General features: G+C 40.8%; 1 protein-coding gene across 7 annotated transcripts in view; it reads right to left on the bottom strand.

Moving 5' to 3' along the window:
* Positions 1 to 20,806, bottom strand: part of CDHR1 (cadherin related family member 1) — a 50,657-nt gene that overhangs the window by 2,142 nt on the left and 27,709 nt on the right. For 5 of the 7 annotated variants that reach the window (XM_061449858.1, XM_061449894.1, XM_061449866.1 and 2 more), the window contains 7 exons: positions 19,236 to 19,336; positions 18,180 to 18,383; positions 15,069 to 15,221; positions 12,187 to 12,351; positions 10,319 to 10,386; positions 7,574 to 7,802; positions 6,391 to 6,645 (listed from right to left, as the gene is read on the bottom strand). In XM_061449858.1, coding sequence (XP_061305842.1) covers positions 6,391 to 6,645; positions 7,574 to 7,802; positions 10,319 to 10,386; positions 12,187 to 12,351; positions 15,069 to 15,221; positions 18,180 to 18,383; positions 19,236 to 19,336 — 1,175 coding nt within the window. Of the gene's footprint in view, positions 1 to 6; positions 933 to 6,390; positions 6,646 to 7,573; positions 7,803 to 10,318; positions 10,387 to 12,186; positions 12,352 to 15,068; positions 15,222 to 18,179; positions 18,384 to 19,235; positions 19,337 to 20,806 lie in introns of those variants that run through there. The other 2 variants (XM_061449902.1, XM_061449884.1) reach the window with 2 other exon arrangements.

Raw genomic sequence — 20,806 nt, forward strand, 5'->3', positions numbered from 1 at the left:
GTAAAAGAGTACAGAGAAAACACATGACTTACTCTATGGGACAGACAGTGACCCAGAAATTTCATTTGTCCAAAATATGTAACAAGCAGGGCTAACTAATGGAAGTTGTCTCTAAAAAAAAAAAAAATGAGAGTCGAAGAGCCAGCCCAGGTTTGGAGACTTTAGATGGAGCAGGACACTGAGCAAGCATTACAGCATTCCGAGATGCTTACAATAGTGAAAGCTTACAGGAGTACTACTGCCAAATTAGGGTGGATTCCTGCATGTCACCATAGTGTTTGTTTAATTTGCAAGAACTGAGGAAGAAAATAATTGGCTCCAGGATCTGCAGCTGTATTGTTGTATTACATTTCAGAGTTAATTTCCTAGGAATAATAGTGTTGAACACAAATAGAAGTTTATGAGTAGAAAATGAACTTTCAACAACAATTGCAGGTGATATGGTGTGCAGTTTATAGGACTATTACTGAGCATGGCATTGAAAAGATTATGAGAAACCCTCACTTCATAAAATTACAGTGTACAAAAGAGTAGTTAGCAGGTATGTGCTCCATTCTGTTTTCAAGTACTCTTTTACAGACATAACAAAACTCTTTGAGGTAGGGGAGATGAGTAGAGTTAAAGAAAGAGCTTTGTTTTTAGAAATAAAAGAAATAAACAATAACATAAGCTACATATGGCATATTAAGGACAAATGAATGGCCAGTTCACTTTGCAGCTTAGCACACTGTGCGTCTCGGAGGTCCCCGTATAATTTTGCGGATTTTGCCCTGTGGGTGGAGCTTGGATCTTTTCACACTTTTCCAGTACATGATGGTGGAGATCACCATTGTTACAGAAATGGTAGAAAGGACGCCACTCATGCAAATTCCAAATATTGTCCATGGACGCTTCTTGAGGCCTAAAATATAGGATCTTACCCTGGACTTGATCTGGAAATATCAAAAATAAGAGAAATGGTCAGCCCTCAAATAGTTATATTTGAAGGAGGGCAATATCTATCATAAGTACAGCTAGGGGACTAAGGTGAAATGCGTACAGGACAGAGAGCATATAGTGTAAAGGGAGCTAAGTGTTGAACTAGGCACAGGAGAAGAGACAGTTGTAATGACATTGAACTGAATCCAGAAGCACTAACCGAAGTTAGGAGGCACTTCTAAACACCTGGTTGATCAGAGAATAGAGGGTAGCAGCGTGGTACATAGATCACCTTTATTCCTGGCACGGTAGTCCACCCTGGACTACATTTCCAAGAGAAGTTCGTAATAAATACAAGCTCCTGCAATTGTATCTGGACAGAGAGTAGTGTTGTGGAAGGCCAGGAGATCCTTCAGAAATGGCACATTTCTGGTTCATTTAGCAAATAGCTGGTCATAAAGCTATGTGCAGCTGTGGAGAGACAGGGCTACTCATCATGCCCCAATCCTCTGTCCTAGACTTTGGGAGGGAATCATCACCCAAACTTTCCATTTCTAATAACAGGTTATCTGCATTTTAGTTGGTTGTCTAAGCTGCCAGCTTTTTAGTCAATGGGGAGAAAATGACATGTCCAAAGCAGTAGTCACCCCATGCTAATATAGATCTCAAAGGCAGTGAGTATAAAGACAGCTTTGTGACTAGCTTGGTCTTGAACTTCTCGCTTTTAGTCAGTTAAAGTGAGATCACATGGATTTCTCTGTATCAGTCTAAACTAGGATGCTCATCTCCCCATCCTCCCCAGTCTGTGGAGGAAAACAACTAAGTATCCCCCCAAAATGTTTCAGAGCACCTCTTGTCAGATATTACACAGGAACACTATTTAAATCACATCGCTAAACTTGGGGAATGTAAATTCATTAATAAATACCCCCGTTGCCTTCACTTCTGTATTTTCATAACCTACCTCAAACACATTATCCAAGCCCACTCCTCTACCCTGAGTATTTCCTGTTGTCAAAGAGAAATGGGTGAAGAAATGCTGTTGAAATTCATGGACCATTTAACTTTACATGTAGCGAGCAATTTTCATCATTTTGCTGTGCAAAGAGTTTTCCCATTATTTAAGTAGCGATAGGTTTGGGTTGGAAAGGACCTTAAAGATCATCTAATTCCAATCCCCTGCCATGGAGAGGGACACCATCTACTAGACCAGGTTGCTCAAAGCCCCATCCCACCTGGGCTTGAACACTTCAAGGAATGGGGCAGCCACAGCTTCTCTGGGCAACATATTCCAGTGCCTCACCATTCTCACAGTAAAGAATTTCTTCCTAAGAGCTGAATCTCCCCTCTTGCAGTTTGAACCTGTTTCCCTTGTCCTATCACTACACGCTCTTGTAAAAAGTCCCTTTCCAGATTTCTTGCAGGCTCCCTTTAGGCACTGGAAGCTTCTCCAAGGTCTCCCTGGAACCTTCTTCAGGCTGAGCAACCTCAACTCTCTCAGCCTGTGTTCATGGGCAAGGTGCTCCAGCCCTCTGACCACCTCTGTGGCCTTCCTCTGGACTTGTTTTAGCATGTTCACACCCTTCTTATGTTGTTATATTTTCCAAAGAGGATGCCCATGTCAGTCTTTGCTACCAAAATGGTAACTAATTTCCTTTGCTTTTCTCTTTCCTATCACAACAGTTTGCAGTGTGCAGAGACGCACATCTCCTGGCAGCTTCTCAAGGGCCTTTCATAATGCATGGGTTACAGTGAACAGAGCAAGTGGCTGATGTACCTGGAAGTTGGACACACCAGGAGTGTGTGGTTGAGCTGTTCAACCACAAGAGCAGCTAAGGCTCCTCAGCTGTATTTAGAAGTCTAAGTAGGTGAAGCTGTTAAGAGCCCAAGCTATCACAGATTATAAACAACCCAGGCTGTGTTGACTTGAGCAATTGGATTTGTGCAACACCCAGCTGGTTCTGTGGAGCCTATTTCTACATAATAAGCATTTCTGGACTTTTGTTCTAGCCTGGTTGCAGGGACGGACTGCTTGCTACCACCAAAGCACAGTTGGTGTGCTTTACAAATACATTTTCATCTGAAAGTAATACAGTTTGTGTGCTTGGAGCAATCTGAGATATGAGCCATCCCACAGTAATGTGGGCTGATAAGGAGATTTGCTTCAGAAGTAACTCCTGATCTGAGGTAAAACGCAAGCTGCCCCCTTCAGTGCTTAGCCCAAAGAGCAGTGCTATGACTGTGTATGAAGGCTGCATTTACATCACTTTGCAGTACAAACACCATCATGGGGCAAAACTTCTCAAATCAAACCAACCTTCTCTGAACAACTGTTTTCAAGGTCCATGTAACTGCAGAAAGAAGAGGCTAACTGCTCTGCAGCTGTGGTAAAGGATATTTAGTGCCATCAGCAACCACAGTTTCTGTGGTTTCAGAGTTAATATGAGGGACAAGGAGATCTCCACATTAATTCACAGATAGCATTTGTTGAACCTTTCAGTTAGGAGGATCTAAAACTGAGACTCACCAGCTACATTTAGAAGTCTAAATGAGGGGCCAAAGCTATTAAGGACTGGAGATTATGCTGTCTAAATGTGGATTTAAGCTTCAGTCCATGAAGAGGTGTAAATAAACGCCCCCATATATTTGCAGAATCTCAGTGGAGTCATAAAGAGACAGAGGGATCTTCTCATCAGGCCAACCTTCACGAGTGGGAATCAGCTTTCCATGAAAATCTCAGGTAGCAGGAATAGATTTTTGAGTGAGACATAGGGGTGAAAAAGCAGTGGCTTTTTCAGCATGTTTAATATTCTGTTGAGAAAGGATAGATTAACAGTCGCCACTCAATACCAATTTCCGTAAACCCAGACTCAGTTAAATTAAAAGGCCTCTGGATTTTTTTTATCACTGTATTATTCCAAGACCAAAAGGTCTTCTTGATGTGCAATACTGCTGAACTTAGCCACTAGGCATCTATCTCAAAGGGCACAGCCCTGTGCTAATTGCAATGGTAAATGTTAATCAGAAAATATGCCTGTTTAATTACTTAGTGTGATTAACACTGCAGGAAACCTCTAGAGGATGTATTCAAAAATATCCTCCTTATCCAAAATCAGTAATACATAAATGCCCACCAAACAGCTAACTGAAAGAGACTTTTTACAGCTGGAGAACAGAGGGATGAAATACACATTTTTAACAGTCTCAGAGAGAAAACTGGAGAGTACACAATGTTCCTATACCGAGAGACTCTTCTTCACAAAGCTTTGGCAGTGATTGCACGGTCTCTGGGGCACAGAGAGGGACCAAAGGTTGTGTACGCTGATATTGCATTACATCTCACTCACATACAAGCTGAAATTTGAGAGTGGTTTTTGCAAGATGTGATGCTTTTTGATGAAAAAAAAAACAAAATCAACACAAATCATTGCGAGCAATGGAAGAATTACTGGAGAAATGTACAAAATCTTATGGAGGATGCAACATCAGATCAATAGCACAGACCCTGCTTAAGAGACCTATGCAAGTGAAGAAAGAAGATACTGTTGCTATCTCAGGCTCTGTGTCAGGATTTTTCATCGGGCGTGGGAGGAAGAGAAAGAAAAATTGTCTGAGAGGGATACATGTCTCACTGCCTTCTCTGCTTCCCCTTTAGAATTTATCCCTCACTTTGTGCCAAATCTGTGCCCCTGGAGGGGGAGAAAAGGCAGAGGGGAAAATTTGTAAAAGACAAATGCTGATGTGCTTGAAGCACAAGAAGGAAATCCAGGAAATAAGCTGCTCTTGTTTTCTCCCCGGATGTCCTTCATCAACTGGTTTAGATACAGATCTTCTTCCCCAGCAGAGGAGGTATAGTGTACCCTCCATCCCCTTGACATCCCTCAACCCTGTGCCTTAGCCCTGCATACTAATGGAGAAGTCACCAGCTCATCGGAAGAGGAAGGAAAACTGGAGACCAAATACTGGGTGTCAAGACTGGGGACAGTGCCTGTGGCCACCTGGTACCACACACTCCTGGAATGTGCACCCTGTGAGAAGCCTGGAAGCAAGGCAGGGATGGCTGAAGCTCCCACTGTTGGCTGCAGGTAGAAATTCTTATTTGATATATAAAACCCACCAAAACGTCTGGTTTCCATGGGAAATCACAGTGTTAAGCAGTTTATTTCCTTTATATCTGTAAGAATGGCTAAATCTCTAGAGTGATCACAGAAACCCAGCCTGTGCAGTCCCCCCGTTCCACATGTCATGGCCTTGAAGCAGCATGCTCTGCCCATAATGAGCCCCAGCAATGTTGCACAGCAGCTTCCAAGGAGCCTGCAGCAGGGCTGGCCAGCCCCAAGAAGCAGCCCCATGCCAGGTACCCCCTCTGCTAGGGCAGACCGAAGTCACCTGGCAGTTCTGACAGGACAGGTGCCCACAACAGAGACTGAAAGTTATTCTTCTGCTGCTAAGTTTATTTTGCCAATGCACACAAGTGTTCTCTGAAGACAGCTTTAACTTCCATCAGGCTCTGAACTGTGTACAAGAAGTATCATATAAATGCACCTGATAAGGAGTATCAATGGAACAAGAGGGTATGGAGAAAACAGACTGTAACAGATAAAGGAGCAGTAGGTGCACTTTGACCAAAGAGAAGGCCAGCTGCTGTCTGTGGGAAGAGATTTGCATCTTTGTGCAGTATGTGTGTGGTCCAGAGATTGTCAGGCTAACAATGTGTTTCTCATCTACTTTAAAGACTATTTCCACCCTGCTGGTACCTACTTAAAGGCATGGCAAGACAGTTACAATAAATAAGAATCATGCAAGCATGTGCTGCTTGTTGTTTTGTTGATGTAAAAGTTGGACCAACAGGAAACTCTCAATCCAGGTGTGCAATCTTTTAGAGTGTTCTTGTTTTGTCTGCTGATAATACTGCAACTATTAAACTTACATCTAAAATTCTATGTACTTTAAAGCATTCCTATAATAGTTTTCTCACTTTTCCTCTGTCACTTATGTTGACATGCAAAACTGGTCTGATACATTTCACTCTGGCCACAGCTACTTTCTACTCACTTTTTGTAGGGAAAAAGATTGTTTTTCTTCTGTTGAATTACATTAAAAAGTGCAGAAATTTAGCAGTCAGGATTTACCTTTACTCTCAGGAGTCTGTAGTCTTTTATTTGCATCTATCTCTAAAAATCAGATGCAAGAAATTAATCTCCCAACCATAATATGCTCCCACCTTTGTACTTTTATAATTTCTCTGATCAAAATGTCTTTTACGCTTGTGACTGTAGAATTCAGCTTCACCACAAGGCTCTAGAAACACTACAAAACAGAGCTAGCAAGGAAGGAGAAGGAACGGCTGGCAACATTTTGGCTAGATTGCAACTCCAGAAGCATTTTTAAAGTATTGTCAGGAATAAAGCAAACAGTGTCTACTCTTTGGTGCCTCTCACATAAAGATTTTTTAAAATAACATTTGCTTACCTCCTCTGTGATATCAATCTTCAGGACTGCTGTGGTACTGAAGGACGGGGAGCCTCTGTCTTTGGCCTGCACCACCACTGACCATATGCAGTCTTTGTTCTTTGTGATATTGTGGATGATATCCAGGGAACGGATATAGGATTTCAGTTTGATTTCCCCAGTGCTTTGGTCTATATCAAACACGTTGGCTGGATCTGCTTGCATGATGGAATAATCCACAATGTTGTTGGGTTCTTCTGCATCTTGATCTATAGCCTGGTAGGAGAAGCATAAAGAATAGAGATGTTATTGTTTGTATCTTTGCCTGAAGATAAAACTCAGAGTTTCTGAGCATTCATTTCTGATAATACCCATGCTGTGACTGGGCTGTTTTTCTTTCATCTTGGAAACAATTTCACTTTTTCTGGTATCAGCTATGCTACATTTTCTAGTGAAAAACAGCAGGACTAGAGTTATTTTTGTATAAGCGATTTCTGAGATTAAACAATATCAGAGGAAAAACTGAACCATAACCTATTCCTATTTGTAGAATGCAAATGGTCCACTGCTGGGGAGTCTCTTGCACAGCATGGGGACAAATGTGAAGTAGTAGGGAACAATAGCATTAGATCCACACTATAAACTATAGCTGCCCTAATTTTTGTGCTGTGGTATTTTTTCTGCTAACATTCAGTGTTGTGTAATCTTCACTATATGCAATCAAATCTGCGTAACACTAGATGTTCTGCTCCTTTGCCTGTGAATTGTTATTGCAATTTTTTAGCCTCCTTTTCCACACTGGATCAACAAATACAATTCCGCAAAGCAAAGGGAAAGAAGCTGTGTGGTTAGGCACAAAGATGTGGCAGGAAGGTTAAGTATTCAAAACCCTGTACTTTCATTCACTTATCTTATTTGGGCTTCTTACGATCACTGTATAATCCAGGGTCCTCCACCAGTGGGTGATTCAAATACTGTAACAGAACTGTATCTTTTGCTTATAGAATTTATTTCTCCCTCTCAGCAGTCTGTAAATACTATCATTCCATGCTTTAATCCACTTGTTACATATACATGAATGTGAAAAATAAAGCCCCAGGAAAAGCCAGCTTTCAGGCATTCGTCACATTTCCTGAACAATAAACACCAGAGCTCAGGCTTTTCCAAAGCACTCTGCTTTGTGACACACAGTGTTGCCTCTCACCTCTATCTTCACTGGTGACCCAATGATCATCGTCTTTTCCTGGATATTTTCATTGAACTCTGGAGAGTGGTCATTGACATCTAGCACAGTGATAAACACTTCAGCCAAGCTGTATTTCCCATCTGTGTCCTCTGCCTTCACATAGAAATTATACTTTGAGTTTACTTCAGCATCTAATACAGCCCAGGGCTGGGTATAAATTATACCTGTTGATGGATGGATTAGGAACCTGGAAAAGAAGCATGCAAAGACTTTTGGTTCTTTTGGTCACTTAGTGCGTTAACAGCCTGGGGCAAAGGTGGGCTTTAAACATTGAAATGTTGTGCCAAAAGACTGGTTACTCTTCATCTAACTCCTGTCTGGCTAGTTCCTTGAGGCTTTAAAACCAGAGAATTATCAGTTCCCAGTGTTTTTTGATCTATTGAGCATTAGCCATTTTAGGTGCATTTTCTGTTAAAGTCTTTGTCCTCAGTAAACACACAGTGTGATGGTCTTCCCCTAGAATGATTTCTTAGTGTTAAAACACTAAGGAACTGCCTTTTTTTTTTCTTCCCTCTTTTATAAGTACGGTATATTAGATCATATCCTGCATAAATTAAGATTGATTGATATCACCTTAATAGCTAAAGGAAGTATGCTGCATATCATATTTTAGCTCTTCACTTCTCAAAATGAGTAAGAAAAATGGCTTCTCTCAAATCCCCCAAAGACTGGGGCTAATTATGTTCTCCAAAAGTAATGACTTTTCCATAGACTGGCACTGGGATGGAGTGGGTGTTCAGATTTATCTGTAGCAAGTTTGATTCTACACATTTGTAATTACTGAGACACTGTCAAATTGTCAGCCAAAATCTTGGATTTATAGAGAAGATACTAACAGAGTGTCATTTTAAAATGGGATGCCAGTATAGGTTCCAGGTGGTAGGGTTTTTAACAGATGAAGGGTTTTATATACCCTTAAATTAATGTACAGGATAACAAAATATTTTCTGTATTTCAACTGTGAGCACAATTGAGAGCAATTGTAAAAACAGTACTTAATAATCCAGACCCTTCAATTGTTTTCATTACCCTGTTAAATACAAATACAAGTCTTGATGAAAGCCAAGAGGTTGAAAGATCTGTGCAAACTTTTGATAGGAGACAGTGCCCATACCAAGTGCCTCCTTAGTACACAGCCCAGGCTAACCATGCAGAGAGGACTCTCATCACCCACATTTTAGTGGAAGAATAGAAGCACAGAAATATGAAGGCATTGCAGCAGCGTACCCCACTCCCACTGAGAGCTTAGATGTAGGATTATGAGCATAATGGTTTCATGTTCAACAATAAAATGATTCTTCTCACCCAATGCAACTCATCTTTCTGCCAATGCAACTACATATCCACCAATGAAACCCCTGAGACAGAAAAAATCATGCGTCTAGCTGAAACTCTCACATCTGCACCAAATTTGTGTGTTCAGCAGATCTGGAGGTCCCAGGACTAGGCAGTCAATCCAGCTTTACGGAGACATGCCATTCTTGCACAGGGAAAAGAAAATCATACTTAAGAAGGAAGAAAAAAAGTATTCACTCTTAATTTCTTCACAGAAGAACAGTGAGTCTGAGCATTCCCATAATTCCAATCAGAATAAAGTTGCACTCACATCTTTTTCTAAATCCTCAGTCAACAACCTTCATAAGCTTCTTTGCACCAGCTGCTATATCCTAAACCTGAAAGGTCTGCCTGTATGACACGACCTTTGCCTGCTTGCTCTATGCAGTTAGCAGCTAGCTTCAGGACTTAGTGAAGAGCTCAAAACAACCCATCAAGGAAATGTTCCTGTATGTGTATTCTTCTGGCTACAGAAGAGGTTTGCCCTTATCAGCTTGTATTTTGGACTTTGATTGTGCCTCCTAAAAGGCTTTCACCTTAACAGGAAGAGTTCATCTTTAACTACAGGTGGATAATGTACAGAGAAAAACAGATTCTGCAGATGAGCCATATCCTGGAGCTGCAAGTTCCAGAAGCAATAACTGTGATGGCCAGTGATGCTAGCCATGACAGCAAATGGGCCAGGGCAACTGCTGGGGTAGAGGTAGTGTGGCAGAAACCAGTGTTTCAGGTTCAGAATGTTCTTACCCATCACTGCCCCCCAAAACAGGGAGATGGAGCTAGACATCATTACAAAATCAAATAAACAATAGATTTCTTTCTTCGTTGATACAGGACTATTAGGTTTAAATACATAAAATGCTCTGAACACTCAATGCAGCTGGCCTCCAAAGCTGAAGTTTATATTTGTGAAAGTCTTCTTTGATTTATGCTGACAAGAGTTAAAACTAAACCATCTATACAACTGAATGGAAAGTAAAGAGGAAAGAGCAACATGTTTTTGTTTTTTTTTTTGTCCTCCAGAACTGACTTTTCACAAATAGACCAAAACCTCCTCTACCTCTCTCTTATAAGTGTTTTTTAAATGGTGATTGAACAGATCCTCTGTACTGGTACTTTAGCTGCCTTATGTCTCTTTGGGGGCTTGTGGGTAAAATTCCATGAGTTCATGAAGCAGATGTTTAATGATCACACTAGTTTTTCTGTTGTTGTTTTCGCAGAACTCACAAAGAACATGGCATAAATGTCCTTGGAAATGAGCAGGTCAAGAATGAGTCTGTTCTTAAAAAAAAAAAAAAAAAGGAAATCTTTTAAAGCCCTGCTTGGAGGTTATGTAGTTTTCTTTTTCTTTTTTTTGTTTTTACTTACAGATCTGCTCCTGTTCCATAGATGGAGTACTTGACTTCTCCCCAAAGCCCTGAGTCTGGATCTGTAGCCTTAATAAAAGGAAATAAGAGAATCAACCTCTACTAAATTGCAGAAGAGAAATGTTTTTCTTTTAAAAACAGGCCATATAAAAACACAAGCGCTTTTCACTCTTTTTGCCATCACATTTGTAGGGGGAAACCACATAAAACAAATGTGCAAAATATAACACAAGGAAACATCACTGGTCTTTCCAGGAAGCTGTTAAGATGCCGCCTGTCTCCTGCCCGGTCTGGTACCCAGAGGCTCTAGCAGGGAGAAAGCCACTAGATGGCTCTATCCATGGACATTTAACACATCCTTCCCTTAATAGGGATGGAGTTAATCTTAATGACAAAAAAACCCCACCAAAAACAAAACAACAACAACCAAACTGCCCACTCTCAAACCTTCCTAATTATCAGTTAAATATTAACGTGTATTCTCCAGACAAAATTATTTGCTTTATATAGAGTATTTTTTAAGCCTTTGCTTGTTTAATTGATTTAATTTAATGCGTAACAAATGCTTCAATTTACACACAATGTTTCAGTTTTTTTTATATTTTAATCACTCTTGTGCCTGTGTGATTTTCAGTAATGCAGATACTACCCCAGATGATATCTTGCTGGCTTCCTTTCTTAGCTCAGGATTAGGAAACCTATTGATTTGGTAACAGCTATTTCCAGGAGCTCCTACTTCTCTGGTAGCTCTGAGGACACGTTGACAGCACATGACAATAAATTTTATATGGACTTGCCAGCTACAATGACCTGCGTACCTTGGCTCAGAATGGGCAATTACATTGTTCTGCAAACTTATTTTATTTTTTTTTTTTCTGCTGTTCACCTCTTAGTATTTCTTAGTCCTCTTGCTGCAAAGATAGTGATGTTTGGGATTACGTTTTCTGCAGAAAACAGAAAGCTGTTTTTTTTCTAATAAAACTTTCTGTACTGTTTATGTTTCACTTCTTCTTTTGTTCTGCCATCCCTAAAATTTGCCTTCAGTACTTTATTATTCTGACTCTTTCTTTCTTACTTGCAGTCAGCATTTGCTGCAGATCTCTGGCAACCTGCCTCCATCATTCTTACCCATCCGTGAGGCCTCTGCAAGGTGACTTGCATCACCCACTGAGCCCCAGATGGCCAGGTGCTTTCTCAGCTTTGTGGCATGAGGTCTGTTTCCAGTCCTAGCAGCTGCATTAAAGAGATACACCTCGCATCAATGGCTGGAAATGCTTCTCCAGCACATATGATCCATGTAATACCCCGACTTTCTTTATATGAAAATGTGGGATACTGGAAAATCCATAGGCTTGTTTTTCCTACTGTGAGAGGATGTTTCTTTCCATTCTCTAAGCGTTCTAATGTTATATTCTTGTCTTCACTAACTGTCTAATTATGCATTTAGCAGCCAGATTCCTCTCACTAGAAGACTAATACTGACTAACAACCATGTTGTTTTCTTTTTACTCATACTTAAGCAAGTAAATCCAGTAAATCCAATTCCACTTAATCATAACTGAATCTTCCTGCTGGACACCGATTTGACTGGGGCTTTCTTAATACTCACAGGCCATGTGATTTGCCTTAAAGGCAGATGGCCTTTAACTAAAAAACAAAGTAAAATTGTGGTTCTGAAAAATGTTTGCCTAAGAGTTTATTTTTTTCAGAGTGGAGTTTTTTTGTTGATTCTGGAAAGGATCTGGAGTTCGGTCTGGAAGCTGAGTGACAGGTAAGATTTGTTACTTGTGTCTCTCCCCTGTTTTTAAGGTACTGTCTCCACAGACACCTAGAAAAGACAGAATTTCTTAAGAGATGAATGAAACTTACTGTAACAGCAACTACATTTGAGCCCCCTGGGGAGTTCTCAGGGATCCTGGCAATGTAGTAGTCAGAAGAGAACTTTGGGACGTTGTCATTGGTATCCAGCAAGCGTATCACTACATCAGCTGTTGAGCTGAATTTCTCCGGTGTGTTCACCTCTATTGCAAGAAGCTAGGAAGAGCAAATCAGGGAATTATTACAAAACAGCTAATATTATTTCTTAAAGGAGCTTCCTTCCACTGCCCATGGCATGTTGGTGCTTTTTAGCCCAGATGGCTCAAAAACAGGGAGACATGATGAGCTATATCAGTATGCTGCCTAGGCTCATTTCTGCATGCTTGCAATAGGCAATCAGCTGTGGAAAAAGGACATCAAATCTGTGTATATATAGTAGACTTCATGTGACAGATGTGGTTGATCGTAACTAACCAACATAGCTGAAAAGCCATAACAGAAACAAGCAAATGCCCATCCCTGGGCAGTCCCTAGAATCTAGGGAAACATAAGCACAGAAAGATTTTGAATAACCACTTAAACTGGATGACTATCCTTTGCAGAGGATGCCTACATTCTTTGTCAGGAAAGAAGTCAGGGCAATAAACAGGGTAAAGAGACGGGACAACTGGTGCCCTGAGATGTTTGGAAGCAGCAGTACCCCAACCCAAAATGCAGGATAGTAAGGAATGAGACATGTACAGCAGAATCTCATTTCACAAAGTTTGTGAGGACTCCTGCCACTAGACTTCTGGGAAACTGTACCCTCACTACCTCATGCTGATTAGGATGTTATCACATACCCACAGGGACTTTGAATTACCTCACTGTATCTGAGGGCAAATAGAGGACTCTGGCATAACATATTCTCATAACTCTGCTCATCTGAAAAGGGAGGCAACCACATACAGCAATACCAGGAATGGGGAAAAGACAGCAGCATGGATGCTCTGGCTGGCCATCAGCAGAACTTAATACCAGTGCATGCCTATTGCATCCCTCAGCTGAGGGATGGCAGTGCTGGGTTAGCAATATGGTTTCTCATATTGTCCCTTAATGCACAGCTAATTCATGCAGGGAAGAGCAGCCACCACAGAGCAGGAAGCCCCTGACAAGGTGGGACAACAATATGTCCCCTTTGGCATAGGGACTTGAGATCTGAAAGGCCAAGCTGGAGGGGTACAAATTACAACAGCTGCTATGCCTTGAGAAACCCACTCTAGCTCTTGGGCAGCTGAAAATGAAGGAGGTCCTGACTAATTATGTTTAAGAGGCAGCTCTTAATGGAAGACAGATTTTCTCTACTAGTCTTTTATTCAGGTAGGTTTTCAGTGCATCTCCCAGTCAAATTAACTTTAACTCCTCTCTGGCATTTTACTGTTCAATAACAAACAAAACCCCTGGAAAATAGCTTCTCAAAATTGCTGTGGGATACATGTTGTATAGAAATAAGAATCTATTTCATCAAAATTCCAGAATGACTACTTGGCAACTAAAACTTGGTAGGAAGTGATTTGGACTTTTCAGGGAAATGGAGACAGCAATGAGGTCTTTATAAATTATTTGCTGCCGTATATTACTACTATGTCATACAGCTGCACCTTCTTCATTTAGAATCTAGACAAAGGTTCCACATTTTCAGCAAAGCCTTATGGTCTTTCTCCAGCAGAAAAAAAAATCATCCAAAGATAAGAAAAAAAAAGCAAAAGTAAATAATTGCGTAAGCTAAAAAAATACATATATATTATTTTTTCTGGTAATTAATTCTTTCAGTGCTCATGGCAATCACATTAACTACTTTGATTTCTATTAGTATCCATGAGGAGGCCATGGATAACTTCTTTATTGGTCTCTCAATAGTTTAACCTGAATAAATGTACAGTTACTATTAGGAACTAGTGTCAGTAGCACTTTATAGCCCTTTCAGAATCTTGCATTTTAATCCAACAATGGTGCCTCATAGTTTTGTAGTATCTATAAACTATGAAGCTCAAAATGACTAAGGAACACTACAGGAGGAGACATGAAGCATACTGCAATGGAACTTGGTAAGGACACAAAGCAAACCATACAGCAAGGGCGAGAAAAAAATCCAAGAAGTTGGCTTCTGGGCTGTGCAAACCCCACCATTTTGTACAACGTCAAAACTAGCATAGGTTAATACTCTGCTAGAGAGTGTGGGCATTTTTGTTTTAATGATTTCTTTGCAGTCAGAACTGAGCCATCTATCCTCATGTTCACAGGCAGTTGACACAAAACCAGACTACTTAATTATATTGTTGATGAGTCAAGGAATCCATTTGGGAAGGTGATAATGCAAATGTCCACCTTTAGGATCAAAGCTGGTTCTTCTATGGCTAGGTTAGAGCATGGGTGAGGTAGATTCAGGTCAGAGTGCAAAATGCCATATAGACAGATACACTCTGACAAAGTCAGCAATTTTTGGTAATTGTCTTTCAGTCAGCTGGGATCTTCAGCCTGCCAATATTTAAAAGCATGATCATGAACCAAATTACTTAGGACCAAGCAGGTAAAGTTCTGGTCCCAAAGAAATAGGATTTCATCCTGTGCATTCATCGTTTTAAGAGCAGAAATAACACCCTTAGAGTTCAGTCTAGAATTACTCAGAACCACTAACATGTGCAGTCTCCACAGAGAGAGAATACTCAACAGTTTTCACTGACTAGACTAAATTAGTTCACATATGAATCCATTAAACCTTTGGAAGTTGATGAACCAGAGGCCGAAATGAGTTTCCGTTACAGGGAATATAATGTCACTGACAATGCATCAGACAGCTCTGGGTGGGTTAAGAAGCTAAATACCATCAGATACATAAGCCATCATATACATATGATATACACAGGATGAGAGGACCTGGAAAGTGGAAGTACCTTGAAGGTTAACACCTTGAATTTCTCATAGTCAATAGCAGCAGAATTTTCCACTATTATTGTAACCTGAGCCTCATTCAGGACTGTTTGAGGAACCACTCGGAAGATGCCACCAGGTCCAACAAGACGGAGGTTGAATTTAGCATTGGCTCCCTGTGAATAAAAGCAGATACAGCATTGTTTTCAGTGAATGATTCATTTCTTACAGCCTAGACTGGCTCTGTTTCTTCACACTGTATAATATCAGAATGAGTCTTACTGCTTAGAACCCTCTGCTCTCCATCCCCTGGGCAAGAGACTGCTAAGCAGCTTAGTTATATAATCCCTCTGGCCCTTGTCACAAAATGGACACAGCTTTTCTTAAAATAGATTGACAAGCATGGTTATTCTTTCAGTCAGAATGGAAAAACCCTGCAGCAGGACTGGCTAAGAGAGGGATCTTGTGGCAAGCAGCCTGGGGTTTTGTGCCTCACACTGTGAGATAGTGCAAGCGACAGAGTTGACATCATGTGCACATTGGCAGGCAAATCTTGCCTTCTCCTGGTTCCTGTCAAGGAAAGACAACTGGATTGCCTGTCAGGACAACAAACACCTCAAACACTCAACCTGCGTGCTAAGAGCTCACAGCCTGCGATGATGATGAAGAACCACAAAGATGTGCGATTTCCAAACAGAAGTGGCATGCTATGGTTTGCATTGACTGGGTTAAGCTAGCCCAGAATTACAGCCATTAGAACTTTTGGAAGCTGATACACTTGGACATAGGGGCTCCACTTGTGCAGAATAAAATCTGACATGCATTTGACAGATCCAGGTGAAGTGAGAATCCAAATCCCATTATTCAGATAAACTTTCTAGCCAGAGAGGACATGGAAAGCAGCAGTATCTAAAAGGTTACCCCCAGTTGAGTGTGAGTTGGGAAGAGTGAGCCAGAGCCAGTTGGCCAGACCAATTATCTTAAATCAAACTGAAGCATGGAAGAGAAAAGATGCAATGGTGATTCCTATATTTCTGTCTTACAGGGAAGGTGGGAAAATAAGCTGAATCTACTTTACCAACCCTCTGGGTACATCAATTTCTCAAATGATGTCATCTTTACACTGTGACAAGCCAATCAGATTCATCACCTGACTGGTACCATGTTCTCTCCCTAGCATAAATCTTGAGAAGAAGAATTTCTAATAATAACTTTTAAACAGGATAACTCTATTTTCAGCTGTATCTCTGGAGGGCTTGTTATGAACAGTCCTTGTTGCAACCCTAGCTCATGTCAAGAGGAGAAGTGTCCAGCAGTAGTCACCCAAGGGAAACAGAATGACCTTGGATCCAAACTCAGTGGTCTGCGTTGCTTGGTCATATAAACCCCCACAGCTACAATGACAACAGGTTTTCTTTTGCTGGGTAGTAAAGCAAAGAACCAGAAAGCCAGAGCTGATGGACTGTGGAAAATAGTGCTGATAGGGAAAGTGTTCTGTCTGACAATACAAAGTCCTCTGCCCTTCAGAGTGTATGTGACTGGAGGGACAGTGGCATGGGGCAGGGAGGAAGAGAACAGCCTCCCTCCAGCAGCCGAATGATTCCTGACAGTGAAGTCCCCTGAACCCAGATCTTCTCAAAGCAGGCCATGTTGCTGCATGTCCCCAAGCAGCCAGTCATGGGACACAGGAATGACTGAAGGAACAATAGCACAGAGCCCCTAAGCTGTGTCTGTTGGGTAAAGAGGGCTGAGAAAGAAAATTCTGTATAATATAAGTAAAGACAGAATTTTCATCAAGCTGTAGGCCTAAAGCAGACCTTGCCCACAGCTTCCTCCTCCTCACCTGTTTCAGCCATTCTCCCAGAAGAAAGAGTCACTAACGGCTGTGACAGAAGCAGACTTATGTTTAACCTTCTTCTCTATATAGCTCAGTTGTGCAGAAATGAAAAATTTGCATTCTATGCCTTAAAAGAAAACCAACCCAACCTACAGTGATGTCTTATACAGTACTCGGAAGCTTCTTGATAAATCTATACATTGTATCTAGCGATGCTTTCTGCTTATTTTGTAGTCTAACTTGCAGCCTAAATGTTTTGTTTTTTTTTTTTTCAGCCTACATATGATACATATCTATGTTGTCTCTAAATAGAAAAGATGGGTTTTGTTTCTTTCCTTCTGCAGCAACATCCCCTGCGACAATAGCAAGATAGACACAGAACTGCTTTGAAAACAGTCATTTGTCTGCTTGCTGCAGAGCAGCAGCGGGGAGGGGGAAGAAGCTGGTGAGTTTGATAGAGTACAATACAGTCAAAACAGTACAATACTGAGCACGGTTATATAAGAGCACTCTTTCCACTAGTAATACATTTCTCAGATGTAATAAGCTCTGCTCTTGTCATTACCTAACCTCTGGCTAACTCAGATGGACGCCATTCATACAGTATTTAGCTTAGGAATCCCTATAGCAACCATCACCATAGTATCTATGGGCATCACAGGTCAGTTAAATACCAGGCTGAGATGGACGGAGTCTTCTTTCCTTTATCTGGTTAGATGTAGTCTTTGTCAATTGGCATAATTTATAAGATTACCTATAAATATCACTCCATTGGGAATGATTTATCAATGCATGCACTGCAGACTCTGGCTGTAATGTAAAAGTCAAAGGATAACATATTCTGATGAGTATAAGAGTATGGTCTACATTGTTTCCATCAGGTGCTTAGAAGATACAGGCAGAAATTGTACTTGAGGTGCAATTACTAAAATGATTGGAAACTCTAAGTAACTTGCCGATTGGATTATATTCTCAGACATTTCAGTGATAACAACTGAATGCAACTAGAAGTTAGGGAAAGTTCATAAACACTGCTCAACTTCAGCTGCTGCAAGAAATGGACTGCATGTTTAGCACCACCCTTCTCAACATAATAGTAATATGACAGGTTAAGTATACTTCTGGGTCCAAATTCGCTGTGGTAATGGACCCTACAACTACTTTGTTTGTCCTAGGCTTTGGGGAATGCAGGTGAAATAGTTGAGTTCCAAAAAGGACATTTCCCCATCTGACAGCTCTTTCTAGTCTTTCAGGAAATAGGGCAAGAATACTAGAAGTCCACATAATTTCCATTTACCTGATCTGAATCATTCACTGTAATCTTCAATCCTCTCAAGATTTCACCCTCTGGGGGATGCTCATACATGGTCAGTTCAAATTTGTTCTGAGGACCATTTTCTCCGTAGAACGTTGGTGGATGGTTGTTGAGGTCGACCACCCGAATAGTCACCATGGCAAAAGTGTATGCTGAGATGTCACCTTCCTGACCGACTTCTGATGCCTGCAGCAGGCAGGAGAGAGAATAATGGTGGTGTACTCTCTTTCATCACTTTCATGTTCAGGTATTATCTGCATGTACAAACCACCTTAACACTCTAATTTGTATGAAGATTCACAGCTGTATATTTCTCTAGAAATCTCAGTTCAGTTCATGCTGAAATTTATGATGATTACAGCAAGATCATAGTAATGAACTAGTCCCAATAAAGCCTCAGTGAAAAAATTCTCTTCCTCATTTTGTGAGCTTAGTAACTCACCTAGTTGAAAACAGTTCTCTAAAGATAACATAGGTAATCTAATAGAGACAAAGTAACTGTTTACCTAAAGTGTTGACAAAATAGAAAAGGAAGACAACCTTTACATTGCTGTGGTACCACAGGTAGCCGATTTTCACATTGCTGCAGGGACTACAGCCTTGAAAACTCTGCGAGGAAAACTGTACTTGAGGTATTCAGGCAAATATTTGAGTAAGAAAAATTACACACTTTTTTTTTGAGATTTAGTCTGTCATTTCCAATTCTGTTTTGCTGTCTAGGTGAGATTAACTTAAACTGGATATGTTTTGGACAGACAGGCAAACCTAGTTGGCATTTTTCTGAACGGAAGGATCAGTTCCTGTAAAGGTTTTTATTTCTCTAGACTCAGAGATGAAATTAGGACAAGATGACTTCATTTGAAAGAAGTAATTTGAGACATGAAATATTCCAAGGAACAAAACCAGTTTGCTTGGATTTATACTATCCAGCACTCTTCTCAAATATGGGAGGTAGTTTCTAAAACAGGTAAAGTCAGCTAAATCATGCCTACTCATGGCATTGAAGACCAACAGACTTCAAGTGGCTACAGAACATACCTGAACTTTTAGTTCATACAATTCTTTCTTGAGCTGATTTGGGCTTTTTACAACAGAAATGGCTCCAGTTGTGTTGTCGATTTCAAAAGAACCTTCACTTCCTGCAATAAAACCAAGATGCTCTAGTTACATGTGACACTTCCTTTTAAAGAGCAAGCATTAGCAAGCTTTAGCAACCAACCATACATTTAATTCACCGTATCTTTGTCAATATCTGTATCTACCTGTATTAGTAGATTTGAAGCCGCTTTTCAGAAATGAAGCACTTCTATGCCCAGTCACAGTGAGATGAAAATACAAGTAAGGGCCAAAAAGGGTTTCCTCCCCTAGGAATAGCTCAGTGGATCTCTGGGCCTGTGGGAAGCTGCCCTCACCTCTCTCTTTCCCATCCTGGTCAGGTTCCCTGCCAGCCTCAGCCTCCAGACATGCAAATTTGGTATTCATTTCTATTATGCTGTCTTCTTTATATGCTGGTTTAGACAAAAATAGACATTCCTCATTGTATTTAGCAAATGGATAATTAAGTCTCTGAGAAACAAAAACATTTTTCTCAATATTAGCTAAGGTGTAAAGTCTGATGATCTGTCTGAAAGAGACACAGTCACTCTTTCTGCAGACAGCATTTCTGGAGAAGCATCTTCTGCCTTTAGATATTCAGTTGTTAAAAAAGCTCTCAGCCTCTTGCAAGGCTGCCCTATCAAAAAGGGATTTTTGAGAATATGGGGCAAACCCCAGTGGTTTTGCAATGAGGCAAAATACAACACAGACACGACAAGGCTGCTGGCTGACATTGCTACCACTGACCTAACTTCCACTGATCTGAAGAGAAGACCAGTTACATGGCTGCAGTCCCTTCAGACCTGGCGAATTTGTGCTGAAGCAAATGTTAGATTGTGGAGAGGCAGCATGTCTCATCACAATATCTGCATCCATCTCTCCATCAGGCCCAGGGAGAGGACCAGCCAGCAGCTCAGGGGGCTCTGCCCTGCTCTGCTGAGGGGCTATGGACACCAGTACATGCTGGCTCACATATAGTATTGGTCTCAGCATACACTTCGTAGAAGAGCTTACCACTGGAAGTAAGAGAGAAAATCCTGTATAATTAAGGAGATCAAGCCTTCAGACATAAAGGATGATGACCTGAAACCCCAGTAATTTTTCTTTCCCTCTAACTCAATTCCAGTGCTGATTTTTAAACCATCTGATAGTATACCATTTTGCTAATACCTGCAATAACTGCAACTTCATTAAAGTACAATAGATACAACATTGAACAGATACCGACTTATACAATGGTCAATTATTAAGATACATTGGCCTAGAAAGTACAGGCTAATTGAGAAGAAGCTTAAGTCAATAGTGGTTTCAAACCACCATACATTGCCTAGTTATCACAAGGAAATTGGTAACTCTAAGTGTGTAGCATTATCTGTGTTCTTTCATACAGCATGTTCAGAGGATTGGAGTATTTTCTAAAATTATCCCACACTCCCCAGATAAAAAATGCTTATAAAGAATAAATTTCCTATCTGCTGTTAGTATTTTCTTGTCCTTTGATAACCCAGCCTGCA

This window comes from Pezoporus flaviventris, unplaced genomic scaffold (assembly GCF_033815535.1).
Source record: "Pezoporus flaviventris isolate CSIRO_AGI_PZ_B2104156 unplaced genomic scaffold, CSIRO_AGI_Pfla_v1 ptg000001l, whole genome shotgun sequence".
NCBI classification, from domain to species: Eukaryota; Metazoa; Chordata; class Aves; order Psittaciformes; family Psittacidae; genus Pezoporus; species Pezoporus flaviventris.